Here is a 15888-nt window from a genome sequence, read left to right as displayed (position 1 = left end):
CATTTATTAGGAAACGTAAAGCCACAACAAATAATCAGCAGAATATTTGTTCCATGTTCTCCCAACTACTGATTTATGAAAAAAATGTATCTTCATAATTGTACCATTTCACTCCAACAATTCTACTGAAATTTAAAGTATGCTGATGGAACGTGCATCACTAAATTGGATAAAACTTGAAAGGAAGCATTACATCTCTGTAGTCAAAAGCCTTTACTATTCATCTTACAGAATTCAATTTCTCAATTAAACAATGGTTCCAGGAAACTGTTTACAATAGCTCAAAAGACAAAGTGAAGAGGTGAACTGAATTGTTCATATTTTGTAAATATGAAGCATTATGTCAGCAATGATTACAGCTCTGAGGATTAGTTACTTCATGGTAATTAAGATAATTTTCTTTTCTGAAAAAGAAAAGAAAAAAAGAGTACTGATAGCAGTGAAATAGTACCATAAAATCCTGAAATGCAGCAATAGCTCATTCATTGCCTTTGGTCACATGGAAGATGATAGGGAAGGCAACAACATAATTTACTTTGTTACTAGAAAATATAAAATAGTACCTTCCAGAGGACCCTGTTCCAAACACACGGGGGAGTTTCTCTGCATGAGAAGCACCAATTTGTGTATTCACCAAGGCTGCCCCTGACTCACAAATAGGTCACCCCAGTATGCAAAGTCCATCCCAAGCCCTGCAAGCTGGGACACTGAAGGATATGGCACCAGCCCTCTGCCAGCCAGCACATACTTGCCTTGGCACAGCTGCCCTGTAGGTGAAATGTGAAGACCCACCTGTGCTTTCTGACCCTCTGTCAGGTCACTGCAGTTTTTTAATTGAACCAGATGATTTAAGTATCATCCCCTACTCCCTCACCTCCTTTGTGTACTAAAGTAAATTCTCCCCAACTTGCTCAAATAGCGTTCTTTGGCTGTTTGAAGAATAAATCTCCAATTTAGCCATTTGAGACCTGCCTTGCCAAGAAAAGCTGCATCATCAACCCAAATTTGTCTGAGTACAGACATGAGGCTGAGACACTTCACACACAATACCCGTTTCAAGCCATTGGCAACGACACCACAGTTGCTACACCAAGTATACAAAAAAAAGAATTTCCTAAGACTACACTAAAATGAGAGAAGAATCAAGGATAAATACCTACTTTCTTGAATTATATCCACACCACATCTCACACCGTAACAGCTCCCTTTTTAAAGGGCTATTAAGGTTTTAAGATTGATCATTTCATCAAACTTCATCAGCTCGAGTTCACTCAAGAACAGAGCCTGCCATAGTGTGAACTACCTCTTGTAATAAAGAAAACTTCATCCAATTCAAAATCTGTTCTCAAAGAAAACTGAAGTTCTGCCTGCACACCACTCACCACATCACATGGAACCTGTCAAAAGTTTCCTACTGAACCTACAGGTTTACTAGTATGAGTAAATAAGTCCATCAACAGTGGTACACGTTGGTTTGACATTTGAGGCAGAAGAGGGGAAAGGCCAAATCTGTGTTCACTTGAGAACTACTCAACCATGGAAGTCCTTGTAGTACGAACATACTTCAAAGGGGTACACAGAGTCCATTTACAGAGACACTGCAAATGACTAAAAACACTTCAGGGCACATGTGGTTGCGTGAATCAAGTGCCTGTGGGTGGCTGTGAATGTTCATCCAAAGACGTGTCACTCCATGTGGTTACAAGAGCAGTCTGTCTGGACAAAGAACACACTGCCACAGCTTGTCATGGACAGAGCGTCCCACCAAATCCAAATGGGAAAGTTTGTTGGTTCCACAAGTGACCCTTTAAAAGCAACAAGTGAGAAGAATGGCCCATGACAGAGATGACTCACTCTAACCTACAGCTGAAGAGATCAACTAGTGAGAGAGCAGGAGAACCACCTTTTGTCCCCCTTGCCAGGATGGTGGCTGGTGACAACCCATGAATAGATGTCCCAAGATGAGTGGATCTTACTAGAGATCTCTATACCCTTCTTCACATTCAGGCCTTATCACCCAAAAAAACCCTGCAGATACACAAAAAGTACCTACTGTACTTGTTACTCCTCTAAACATACTCATTTCCAAACATGTTTGCAGCTAATACAGACATTTTTACCTGCATGCTTGTAACCACAAGAAAATATTAAACACACCCAAGTCTTCTCAAGCAGAGCAGAAGGTAAATCACAGTTTTGACTAGTTGCTATTTATCTGTGGTAGACTGCAATGACTTGGGTATTTTGGTGAAAGTCCTACTCAGGACCCAAACAACATAGGAACTGGGCAATTGCCCAGAGAAGCTGTGGCTGCCCCATCCCTGAAAGTGTCCAAGGCCAGGATGGATGGGGCTCAGAGCAACCTGGGATAGTGGAAGGTATCCCTGCCCATGGCAGGGAGTTGGAACAAGATAATCCTTAGGGTCCCTTCCAACCCAAACCATTCGATGATTCTATAATTAAGTACTTTTCTTTAGATCTGGTTTCTTCAAACTGTTTTCAAAGTTGTTCACATGTGGAACCCACACTTTTGCAGATGAAGCTTTGTGACCTGACTGACTGAGGTAGCAGAGATGTTACTTCCCAGAGCTCATCTTCAATAAAACAGACTCTAGTTAAAGCCACATCCAGCAACAGTGCCCAAAGGACCTGAACAAACACCAGCTTGGGGGACTCCTTCCAATTCTCATCAGGAAGCTCCTGGCACACACACACTGCAGAAACCACACGTGAAAGAGGCTTGTGACTAGGCTAAGTTCTTATTCAGGTGGCAAGCAATGTGTTAGGCTGCCTTGGCCAGTGCCTCTGCTGCTGCCAAGGCTGGGATAGCAGCAGGAAAGCATTAGCATATCACATTTCTAACCTACAGGACACCAAACAATACCAAAAACTACTGAGCACAGGCACTGCTGGGTTTCTGGGGAACTCAATAAGTGCCCACACGGAGCCAGGACTAACCTGAACAAAGTGGCTCTGTGCCACCCAGCCCCACCATACAATCAGCACAGCACAATAACAGCTAAGACAGATTAAACAGCAAGTGCCACAGCCCCCTTTGGAAGTGCCACAAAATCCCAAGCTTTATGCCCTGCTCTGATGCTCTTCCTCAAACAGGTTGGTCTTGACGCAACTCCTCTGGTCTCTAAAACACAGATGAGGCCCTGATGAGGGTGGGATGGTGAGGAAAGGAAGAGAGTCTGTGTAGCCAGGAGTACTTAAGACAGGCTTTCAATCCTTTAAGCACCCAGGGCCAAATAGGATTTTTAGGTTTCGTCAGTGCTACACGAAATTCAATTGTGCAACGCCAAGTGAATACACAGTATACTTTATGAAAAGCCTTCTCAACATGCTAAGCCACTTTATAAAATCTAATTAGAGCTTTCTTCATTTAACTTGCAAATGCTGAAAGCAATTATCCCACTTAAGGACTAACTTACAAAACGTTTTCAAAAAGCAACACAACAGCAGCAAGAGACAACACTGCCTCCTTAGAATAATTGATTTGTTCCTATACAGGAGAGAAAGGATTGGGACTCGGTTCCTTAGGGCAGGGGCTGCTCAAATCACTCTTTATGCCAGAATCAGCAGGCATCATCTTAGCAACAGCATCATGGCATGCTCTGCTAAGGCACAAACATGATAGCTTTTATTTTTTTGGTTTGTTTTTAAATAAATGTCCTATGAACCTCCTCTAATGTGAACATGACCTCAGGGAACCAGTTCCACTCCCCATCCCACCCTCCCAAACAAATACTGGGGGAGCTTGGCTTCTTTTGGTTATCATAACCTTTTGCAAATAAAGGGTTTTCAGTTGCAAGAAAAATCTGTTTTATTCAGACCAATCCAGATGAAAAACCTCAGGAGCAAGCCTGGACCGTGTTCAAGAGTCAGGGAAATAAAAACAAAGAACAGCTGACTAATTCTCCGCTCTTGGTCCTGTAAAAGACTGAGTGGAATGTGAACACTGCCTCCAGTATAAAGTTCAAAAATAAGCGTCATGAAGTAAATGCTCTTGTCCTAAAGCAAACTGGGACGAGGACATAAAAAGACACAAACAACCTACTTTGTTTCCAGTCCTGAGAGCAGCCTGTCATGCAACAAATAGTCCCTCCTGCCTACACACAACTGCAGAGATTAATTGCTCTCATTTCCTAGTTTCAGAGTATAATTCATATCCTCCTCCACCCCCCCCAAAAAAAAAAGAAAAAAAAAAGGGAAAGTTCCCCACAAACTTGAAAATGAAAGGAAATGCATATTATTCTTGGTATTCATGCAAGTCCATGTGCTTTAAGATTAGAGCTTGTTAGTGCTTTATCAATGGCAGTGTTCAGCCAATGCTCTCCCAAAATGTTTAAACTGAGCTGTAGCAAAGACTTGCTTTGCTCTAGATGGGCACTTAATTCAGCAAGGGAAACAACTGCAGCCATACACAACATACAAGTTACTCGCAGAAGGCATTTTAAGTTTCTCATAACCTAAGGGTGCTAGAAACATAACAGAATCATTTTATCTACTGGGGTTTTTACAGTAGCATAGAGGATTTGTATGGCCCATCAGCCCACACCATGAAGCAGAAGGAGCAGAAGCTGATATATTCTTCCTATCACCCACAAAATCACCCACCACATGCCAGGAGCACCAAGCCAGGAGAGGGAGGAGGGTCCTGCATGTTCAGTCACACAAAAGGAGCATCACAACCACGCTGATGACCAGGGCAGTCCAGCACTGGCACGTGGCAGGGCTGAGACCCATCTCTAAGGGTTCCTTCGGCAGGCAAGACCCTCCCACAAACAGCACATCCCAGCTTCCTGCTCTGTATGCTGGCAGAAATCAGTGCCACCTGATCTCATTTGATGTCCAAAACCTGACAGCTCCAGCACCAGAATCAAAAAGCTTCGGATGTCACATGAGGTAGATGCTGCAAAGGGCTGAACCGGGACCTCAAATGTTCCCAGGAGAATAAGATGGAAGTTTAGCTCCAAAAAATATATTCTGGATGCTGTTGTACAGCATGAACAGTGTACACTCTGTTCATGCAATTATTCTGCAAATAATCCCTGAAGGTGTTCAAAGTCAGGTTGGAAAGGGCTTGGAGCAACCTGGGATAGTGGAAGGTTTCCCTGCCCATGGCAGGGGGTTGGAACTTTGTGATATTTAAGGTCCCTTCTAAGCCAAACCATTCTGTGATTTTATGATAAATGTTAATGGTCACAATTGACCAACATAATTTCTTGAACTTGGTAAAGACTTCTTTTCCCCCCATTGTAGGATTCTATGAACTTGCATGTTCTCAAGGAATATTATTTATAGCAGGTACAGCAGCCTTCAAATACCTGTTACCTTTATAAATAGTGGCAAGAATATCACAGAATCCTAGAATGTTTTGGGTTGGAAGGGACCTTAAAGATCATCCACTTCCAACCCTCTGCCATGGGCAGGGACACCTTCCGCTATCCCAGGTTTCTCCAAGCCCCATCCAATCTGGCCTTGAACACTTCCAGGGATGGGGCAGCCACAGCTTCTCTGGGCAACCTGTTACATGTAAACTATGTTCTGCCAATAAACATTTAGGGAAGTCTAATAAATACATCAGAACTGGCTAAGAACCACGACGCTTAAAACTCCCCAGGACCAGCACTGGAAAGTCATGGATTTACACAGTTTCTCACACAAGAGAGTTAAGTGTCTTAATGAAAATATTAGATTTGGATATAAAAAAGTTATAATTAACCATTAATAAGTCTATCCACAGCTAAGACAGAGAAGCCACCCTCGGTCAGGCAGTTGACACAGTATTTGAGCTATGGCTAATCTGCTTAAGGGTGCCCTCCTACAGCGATGCCACGGGATAGATTTACCAGCAAAGTCCTTTCTGGGCATCTGACTCAGACATGATGGAGCAGATTAAACTCAGAGGCAGCTTTTAGCACACAGTTTTGTGTGCACATCTCTGTAAGGTGGGAAAACAAAACAAAACAAAAAATTAAACAGGATGAAGCTTTTTTTTTTCCTCCTTCCTCCCTATAAAAGCACACACACACATTTGGGATAGTCCTAATTTCTCACTGTTGATTCTTGGTGGCCTTGAGCTGAGCCTTCCACGGAGAGACCTTCCCTGCTTAAATTAGAATTAAAAAAATAAATGGCCTGATGTTCTATTTTTGAAAGACGGTTCAATGAGCTTATAAGTCAAATGATCAGGCTCAGAGATCATACGACACGATCCTTATGACAGCGGTGGATTTGATGACCCTTGAGAGCCCTTCCCTTCCAGTCCTACGTAAGAATTTACTCCAAGTGTTTGCTCCATCCCTCAGGGATCAGCACAGGTTTATCACGGCCCAGGCTCAGTGCAGCACATGAACATTGCTATGAAAACGGAGAGATGTTTAATGTTCTATTCCCATGAAATTGTTATTTTTTAGCCTCCCTGCCAGCCTGCCTGCAGGAATAGCTCATTTCAGAGTATTTTCATAAAGGAATGAAATAGCACATGATCTTTTGGCTTCTGATGTGCCCTGATCAAGGCACCTCTAAAGACAAAGTGTGTCCTCAGAACTGAGCTTTCCACAGCACCAACATTCTCCTTTGACAGCTGCACTGCACAAGTTCACCTACTCTGCAGAAACAACTTTGGCAGGTGATGCCAGTGCAGGGAGCCACATTCCTGGGCCTTCTGAGCCCTCTGCTCTCACACCAAGGCATCATCAAAGCCTTCCAGCAATGCATAACACCGTGGATCTCATGTTGCAGTAAACCAAGACATCTTACAAGCAAGTGGAATAGTGGAAAGGGGAAAAAACTCCCAGAGCTTCAAGTATGCAAATAGTGTGAAATAATTTGTGGTCCTTCAGAACTTAAAGGGAGGTTATAAAAAATATGGAGGGAGACTTTTTACACAAGGAGATAGTGATAGGACAAAGGGGAATGGTTTTAACCTAAAAGGGGAGACAATTAGATTAGATGTTAGGAGGAAATTCTTCCCTGTGAGGGTGGTGAGGCCCTGGCACAGGTTGCCCAGAGAAGCTGTGGCTGCCCCATCCCTAGAAGTGCTCAAGGCCAGGTTGGATGGGGCTTGGAGCAACCTAGGATAGTGGAAGGTGTGCCTGTCCTATGACAAGGGGTGGAAGTGGGTGATCTTTAAGGTCCCTCCCATCCAAACCATTCTGTGACTCTAATTTATTTGAAGAAGGCTACAGACAGGAATGTGTATGAAGGTCTTGTCTAGGCTTTAGTTTACAGTCAAAAGTCATCCAGACTAAGTGATTCAGCTTACAAATGCAAACAAGAGCAGTAGCTGAAACCTTGCAGCAGAAGGACATAAATTCTGTGCTATATCTAACAGAAGGGACAATTTACCTGCAAACCAAGCACTGCTAACACTGGTGAAATGTGAAAAAAAATGATAACGTCTTAAATTTCATCAAGTAAATCACAGTTTGCTCCACATCAACTGCTCAGCTTTGCTTTCAGCAACACTGATGAAATCTAAGGGATGACCCACTAGAGAAATACAGGTTTCACCAGCTCCAAGATGGGCCCTCAGGACAACGTCCCTCGTGTGCCCAGTTTAACTAACCCCATTAACAATGGCAGGATGTTGAATGAGGTCATTCTTGCATGAACCACAAGGTCACGCTGTCCTCTCATTACCAGTAACAATGGCCAGCAAAGGTCCAGCCAAGAGAGATTTTTCCACAGATGCTGAGACTCAGTCCCACTCACAGACCAGCAGGCTGATAACAATTAACTAGTCCTTTATAAACTGTTTAGCCACAAAGATCAGGGTGCAGCAAGGCTACAATTTTGGAAGTTGTCTGGGTTTCTTTTTTAATTAATTGTCCTTGAAAAGCTGGTGATAGACAAACATTAAAGTCTAAGTCTAAATCTTCTGAGTGCCACAGGCTCTCAGATGTTTGTGACAAAGTGAAGACAGAGAGTAGTTTGCTCTCAAAGGTGTTAGAAAGTCATAGAAGTGCCTGTTTAATCTCCTAGAGCCCAACAGTTCCTGAATACCATATCAATATGTACCAATAACAACTCCATCACACACAAGCCTTGGAAAATTCAAGGATTAAGTCCTATTAAACACACTAAGCTCTTTCAGGTAGGTCTGAGAACTCAACACATCAATGCACCATCCATTCTGCCAGTCTCGAGACAGTCCAGAAAGCTCAAATCCCTAATTAGCTCCAAAACCCAGTGGCTGAAATGCTTCAGTAGCAAGGTCCACGAAAACTTACTATACTTTCAAGCATGTAATTATGCAGACAATTTAGTGAAGGATTTGTCAATGCTACTACTTGAGACCGCTTCCCCTGTGTTACCATCTTGGGGTAACTGCTATTTCTTTAGGGATTTCAGTATTTGAACAGCTTGAGGAGTGTTAATGTAACAAAAGTCTCTCTCAGTGTAGCTGAAATAAGAGACTATTCCCAAGGTGAAGTCTACTGGTGTGTGAAGCCACTTTCACTTTGCTGGCAAGAGAATAAGCTTTCCTCCCACCTTCTACCTCCACATATTCTCCTGTTTCTTTCAAATCCTTTTTCTTCATCCCTTCAGTGTGAAATGCTGGGGTCCAGGGATTCCAGCTGGTTCATCTTATAGGTGCATATTTCTGTGTCTTCAAAAGCCAAAAGGATATAAATCAGAATTCCCCGTACCAGTATCAACCTCTTCACTAAATGTTCACCTGAAAATTTTGTAATACTTCAAACATTTGATTAACGTCCTCTTCCCTGAGATGGATCCACAGCCACCCGAGCAGGACTGCACACTGCCTCATCTACAATTTACAGGGAACTGCAATATGCATTAGGATGATGCAATAATGTCCTAATAAAGTCACATAAGTAAAATAAAGTTCCATTCCAGACCAGGGATCAGAGCATTAAACTCATCATAAGCTGCAGCTGAAGTGGTGATTTTTATCAGGACATAAATGCCACAAATCAGCTCTGCCTGACGCTTCACTTCAAGGACTAAAAGCAGTTTTACTTTGCAGCTGAAGGCTTTATGATGACTTGGAAATTCAGATGTAATCTGGAGACTGGCACACACAAGTTCTGGGACTGCCAGAGTTGTGCAACCTCCAGAACACCAGGCATAATCCATTTATTTAATACTCCTTTCTCCATGAGCGTGACTTCAACATCAGCATGTGGAGGAAAGGGACCTCCACTCATTTAAACACCTGGTGTGAGGAGTAACTGAAATTTGGCTGGTTTTCTGGGCTTTTTTTAATGCTGGGAGCAAGAACTAGAGGCACCTAAGTGAGGGAACCGAATAACTTAAGACCTGGAGCTGTTTTCAAATATGGATGATCTTTTCTCTAAAAAAATGTCAGAGTTAAAAAAAAAAACAAACCACAAATAAACTAGGGTTAAGAGGACAGAACTCCTTAGGCACATAAGGTAGCATTAGCACATAAGTTATCTTTAAAAGGTGAAAACCTTTCCAAAAAGTTTATTCCAAAATAAATAAATAAAAAACTGAGGTGCTGCTCCCTCAACGGGGTGTTTTTGCTTTAGGCTGCCTAAGTAGAAATCACTGGAGACGTCAGTCAGGCATATCTGAAAGTCTCTCTCTAACATTCTCTTGAAAGAATACTGGCTTAGAACATTCTAAAACCATTATGCTACTAAGCAGGGAGGAAAATAAGCCATTAGCCTGCGATATTTAGGATCAGCCTGGGATACTTTTCACTTGGTTCACTTCAGCATCTGTCGTCTTTGTCCCTACTTTTGTAGGCATTTGCACTATTTAGGAAGTTGGCTCCGAGGTATGTCTGCAGTATCCAAGTTTCTTTCAGGGACAGCTGCTTTCTCCCTATGTGCTTTTGTGGCACCAGGCATCTCGTTCAACTGAGCATCTGTACAACTGCAACTGCTCAGCAGCAGGACATGGCACACTCAGTGTATTAGATCTCGAGTCCGGAAACATCACAATATTTGAAACAAAAAACCCTCAAGTTACTTAAAGTGTCTTCCAAACTGTATCACCATCTGTGGGAAGAAGTCAATATTTGAGACTAGTTCAATTCCTACACTTAAAACAGCACAGGGTAAAAGCCTGACACAGATAAGCTCATGTATTGCTGCATCACACCCAACAGATCAGTCACAAACTCTTACTTCTGTGGTAATATGACACTGAAAGCTTTGGGTAAATTCATCCATGTCAACAAATGTACAGAAATGCATGCAGAGATTGGAGAAAATTTAACTGGAAATACAATAGCAGCTGAATTTCCCCCGGCTCTCGCCATTAGATCTTTCTACACTTGTCAGCTTTTACTTGCAGCATCCTGGAAAAGCACTTGGTGTTCACTGCAAACTGTCACCTCACAATACACCCATTTTCTAGATCATTTTGAACCTACTGAACAGGAGGCACTTGTTGACCTACACTTTCCTTCATTGTGAGGAAAGATTTATCCTCTCAAGCAGTTTAAACCATGACAAGACCTTCACTTCTACCTTTGGCAAGAAAACACTTAGAAGTTTTTGAGAGAAACACAGTGTCACCTGAATTTAACCCATTGACACAATTTTCATGTCCTTCAGAGAGCTGAGTTGTGAGCTGGATCTTCCCTCTGAAGAAGCCAGAATGAGGATGAGTCAATGTACTGTATTTACAAAAAAGCACTACAGAAGGTACCAGTTGATGCAGTGACACTGTTTGAAGGGAGAGCCCTCACCTCTTGTCTCCAGGAAATCCTAAAACAAGGTACAAGAATGGCAGTGCCATACAAAGTATGTCAACATCATCCTTGCTTTAGTCTCATTTATCTCATCTCCAGAGGCATCAACATCCCTCAGCATTTTGATCCTATTTCAAAATCCACATGATTATCAATTTACACCAAAGGAAGTTTTTCCTAGACTTAAAACTCTCCTCTTGTGCTGAATTTCACTAAATTACTCTTCAAAAGAGAAAGTTGCTGCTTGGAAACCAGAAATATTAGACACCAAAACACACACATTAAGTTTCTCTATTAACTGACACTGGCCTAGAATCAAAATGCCCAAGGAATGACAAGGTGTTTTTTTTTTTCAAAACTATTTATTTCCTAGTCCTGAAAAGGTCTGCTGATATACAACCTCTAATAAACCTCAGAGACAATGGCATTTGTCACAACATTCCCCCTGGTTCAGGGTAAAAACCTTTAAAGGCTCAAACTAAACATGTTTTAGCTGTGCCTCGTGCCAACTGATTCAGAGAGCTGTCACAGATGCCACAGAGGAGACAGAAGTTGAGGGTAAGTTGAGAGGTCCTGAGATGCTCCATGGAGCATCTCCTTGGAAAGATGCAGGCTTGAGGAAGGTCTGGAGCATGAGTCTGATGAGGAGTGGCTGAGGGAGCTGGGAGGGCTCAGCCTGGAGAAAAGAAAGCTCAGAGGGCACTTTCTTGCTCTCTGCAACTCCCTGACAGGAGGGGGGAGCCAGGTGGGGGTCAGGCTCTGCTCCCAGGGAACAAGGGACAGGACAACAGCAAACAGCCTCAAGTTGTGCCAGAAGAGGTTTAGATTGGATATAATGGAAAAATTCTTCACTGAAAGGGTTGTCAAGCACTGGTACAGCTGCCCAGGGGAGGGGCAGAGTCCCCATTCCTGGAGGGATTTAAAAGCCATGTGGATGCAGCACCTGGGGACATGGGTTAGTGGTGGCCTTGGCAGTGCTGGGTTGACAGTTGGAGATGATGGCCTTAGAAGGCTTTTCCAACCTAAACTATTCAATGATTCTGTGAAAAAGAGTTATGGAAAATTAGCTTTGATGGTCTGTTAAAAAAGACAAATGCAACAACAGGTGACAAAGAGAGACCTCACTGGCAAATTTTGAAAAACAGCAGCAAAAGTGTTCACTAAAGTCACACAACCTTTTCAAGATGCATTGCAACAGAAGCTCTGGTACCTTTATCCCAAAAGCATTCCTGTGCATTATCCCCACAATAACACTGGATAAGACGCAATTTTTACCATATTCTGTTCTTGCCCAAGCTTAATTATTGAATGCCTAATTTAACCACTGTCACTGATTAATTAGAACAAAAGAGCCAGAAGCAGAACCAGTACAATACAACAAAACAGCAATATTAAGCTCTACTGGAATCTACCCTGAATATTTTTTAAAATTCCACGTCAACAGACATTTCCTTTTTGCAAATTGTTTGTGAACAGTTTATGTCCCTATTAGAGAAACATCTGGAGTTTTTGTTTTTGAATTTTCTTCTCAACATTTGAGATTGACCTTTTCATTTCTAAATCAGGTTTTATCCAGATTTTTTTGGTGTGGGAATAAAAAAAACACCACCAACAAAAAAGCCACACACACACACACACAAAAAAAAAAAAAAAAAAAGACAAAGCAACCCACTGCTGGCTTCCAAGTACTGTATCTCAGTAGGTCACCAAACCCCTGGACTGTGGCTCAGCAGTTCTCCTTCTGAACAACACTGCAGATCATATCACAGAATCATGGAATGGTTTGGGTTGGAAGGACCTTACAGGTCATCTAAGCTGCAACCCCCTGCCATGGGCAGAGACACCTTCCACTAGACCACGTTGCTCCAAGCCCTGGCCAACCTGGCCTTGAACACTTCCAGGGATGCAGCAGCCACAGCTTCTTTGGGCAACCTGTGCCAGGGCCTCCCCACCCTCACAGGGAAGAATTTCTTCCCAATACCCCTTCTAAACCTACTCTCTTTCAGTTTGAAGTCATTCCCCCTTGTCCTGTCACTACATGCCCTTGTCCCCAGTCCTTCTCTGGCTCTCCTGGAGCCTCTTTAGGCCCTGGAAGGGACTCTCAGGTCTCCCTGGAGCCTTTTATTCTCCAGGTGAACACCCCCAGCTCTCCCAGCCTGGCTCCAGAGCAGAGGGGGTCAAGCCCTTGGAGCATCTCTGTGGCCTCCTCTGGACTCACTCCAGCAGCTTCTGATGTTGGTCCCCCAGAGCTGGAGGCAGCTCTGCAGGTGGGGTCTCACCAGGGCAGAGCAGAGGGCCAGAACCCCCTCCCTTGGTGCAGCCCAGGATATGACTGAGCTTTTTTGGGCTGTGAGTGCACACAGCCGAGATATGTTGAGCTTCTCCTCCACCAACACCCCTCCCAAGGTGTTCTTCTCAGAGTTGCTCTTAATCCATTCTCTGCTCAGCTTCTATTTGTTCCTGAGATTGCCCCAGTCCACGTCCAGGACCTTGCACTTGGCCTTGTTGAACTCCACGGGCCCATGTCTCAAGCTTGTCACAAAGAGTCCTTATAGAATTCCCTTTCTAAAGCCACCCACATTGCTTCACACTTTTCTCTTGTATGTACATCCTCAATACATTCAACTATCCTCCACTCTTTAAAAATTCCTCTATCTTCCTTCTTCTCACTCCTAGACCCTTCCCATCTTCCATTTGGGTTTCCTGATCTTCCATTACACCCTGTAACTTTTTTCCCTCCAAAATCCCTTTATAGGCTCTTCATTGTATCAGCTCACATCTCTTCTACTGTGTCTCCTCCACAACCCTCCTTCTGTGTATCCCTCCTTCCTCCCAACCTGGTGTTAGCCCTGCTAGAGTCAGGCATGAGGAACTTGAGGTGAAACCATCCCAGCCAGACCTTCTAAGCTTTACAGAAACTCAACTTGATGCAGCAGGATCCCAGTAAGAAAGGAAATGAATCCCTTAAACACCAGACTGACCCACACTGGTTTGTGCAGGAAGAAAACACAGTAACCCCCTTTTCAGGAAGGCCCTACTTCATTCCATCCTGAGCACAACAAATGTATGTACTAAACAGTACATAAATATAAAAACTTTACCTTTACACATCTCTGTTATGATAGAAATCAGAGTATCATGTTCAGTTTTGTTATTGCCCATTTTGTAAAGGATGTTACAAAACAGATTTGAAGGCAACAGGAAGTGCCTTACTGTGAGATTTTATTTTTTTTTTTCAGCACAGGCTCTTTGTCCTACTTGACTGCAACCTCTAAAAACCTTTGCTGGGGGAAAAAAAAGACAATATTAAAGAGTTATTTAATCTCGTACGGAAGCTCACAAAATTAGCCATGACAAGGAACTGGGAAAACACAAATGAGAAATGAGACATTTTTATACTTTTTTTTTTCCAAATAGTTGAAGAAATTAACTCATGAATTTCTCAAAAAGTGGTGGATTCTTGAATTTTTCACACCTTCACGAAGAGGCTGCAAGAATCTCCTGAAGTTATGCTCTGACAAAACAAGTAACGAACTCAAGACACAATAACCACACAAAACTTGGACATTTCACAGTGCACAGTAAAATGAACTGTAGAAGCCAAAGCTCTTGGACTTTTTTTTGTTACCTCCTATAACCCAAGCTACATTCATTTCAGTTTTCATACGTCAAACACTGAGCAAAACGGGCCAAAGAAAATGGCCCAAATGAATTCCACGAAAGCTCTTGGGGTTGTGTAGCCTTTGGCAGTTACCCCTGTTCTCTAGAATTCCACCCGTTAGTTGTCCCTTTCGACTCATTTTTGACAGAAGCTAAAAAAATAAACAATTTGTTTCTGAAGCTCAACACCAGCATTGGGTCTGAGAGGTTTCTTACCAAGTTCTTCTTGGAACCTTCTAGTGGGGGGTGTCCCTGCCCATGGCAGGAGGGTTGGAACTGGATGATCTTTAAAGTCCCTTCCAACCCAAACCATCCTGTGATTCTGTGATAAGTCTGGTTGTTCAGCCATATAAAATTACTTAACTCATGTTCCACTCGCTGAGCTGATTTTTGGCCGATCGTTCTGCTTTTGAGAAACAAACCTTTCCCCTCCAGGAATTTTAACACTTCAAAGCCACAGCCAGCTCACATTTTCCCCATGTAAGCATTTCAAAAGTCTTCAGAACTTGAAGGTCTGAACTCGGTGGCTCTCACTGCAGCTGCACTTCAACACAAGCACTTCAGAAGGGGCACTTTCCTGGGCAACAATTCATGTATTTTTAACAATATGGATGTTTGCAGAACTTACCTCTTTCTCAGTATCCCTGGATATGCAGGTCCACTGGTTTTCCTTCACACTGTATGCCCAGAAGTCAGCCAGATCCTGAGTTCCATCCCAGCCACCAAACAAATAAACAGTTTCTGTCAAAAAAAGGAAGGACATGTTAATGTTATTTGAAGAAAACATTTTTAAACAGGCCAATACCTACAAAATACCTGTGACAAACAGACAAACTATCAGAAGAGTAATTTAAAACAATTTTTACTTAAAACACTGCTCCTTTTTGAACAGAACCAGTCACCAAGACAAAGAAATGTGGTTTGGTTTAGTAATGGAAGTTTTTAAGATTGATAGTCAGCCAGTTCTCAGAGTCATTTTCTATTTCTACATTTACATAAGAGGCAATCAAACCCACAGCCTTCTGATTAAAATTCCAGACAGACAAATGAACAATATTTAACATTTTGGATCCTGTGCACTTAGTCTATCAATGACATCTCAGCTTGTACCCTGTCTGGTGCAAGATTTATACATCAGCAAGACTTCTGAGATAGGAGCAGCAAAGTTTTTCTGTTTAGTCCATTCCCTTAGAAAGAAAAATCTACTTCAATTATGAAATCTTCTTGAAGGGAAAAGCCTTGCATAAAGGAACTTACCTGATGTCACAAAAGCAAGTAAGTAGAAGAGTTAAAGTCAGTGTTTCAGGCCTGTCACCTCAAACCCACAACTGCTCCATGCACAGCAAGACCAAAGGATTCTCAGACTCACTGATAAAACCAGATGAAGTCTCTGAACAGGGGAAGCATTTAAGGAAAGCCTCTGTTCTGCCATGGAGAGATAACTAAATTTCTCCCATTATAGAAACATCACTATCTAGTCTCAAATGCTGAAAATACTTCATTTTTGGACTGCATTAAAACATAAA

At 42.6% G+C, this 15888-nt stretch overlaps 1 protein-coding gene across 3 annotated transcripts in view; it reads right to left on the bottom strand.

Moving 5' to 3' along the window:
- Window positions 1-15888, bottom strand: part of MKLN1 (muskelin 1) — a 95292-nt gene that overhangs the window by 30317 nt on the left and 49087 nt on the right. For all 3 annotated transcript variants that reach the window (XM_064656579.1, XM_064656581.1, XM_064656580.1), the window contains one exon: window positions 14991-15103. In XM_064656579.1, coding sequence (XP_064512649.1) covers window positions 14991-15103 — 113 coding nt within the window. The remainder of the gene's footprint in view (window positions 1-14990; window positions 15104-15888) is intronic.

Source organism: Pseudopipra pipra, chromosome 5 (genome assembly GCF_036250125.1).
Source record: "Pseudopipra pipra isolate bDixPip1 chromosome 5, bDixPip1.hap1, whole genome shotgun sequence".
Classification (NCBI taxonomy): Eukaryota; Metazoa; Chordata; class Aves; order Passeriformes; family Pipridae; genus Pseudopipra; species Pseudopipra pipra.
This window is presented reverse-complemented; position numbering and strand designations above follow the sequence as displayed.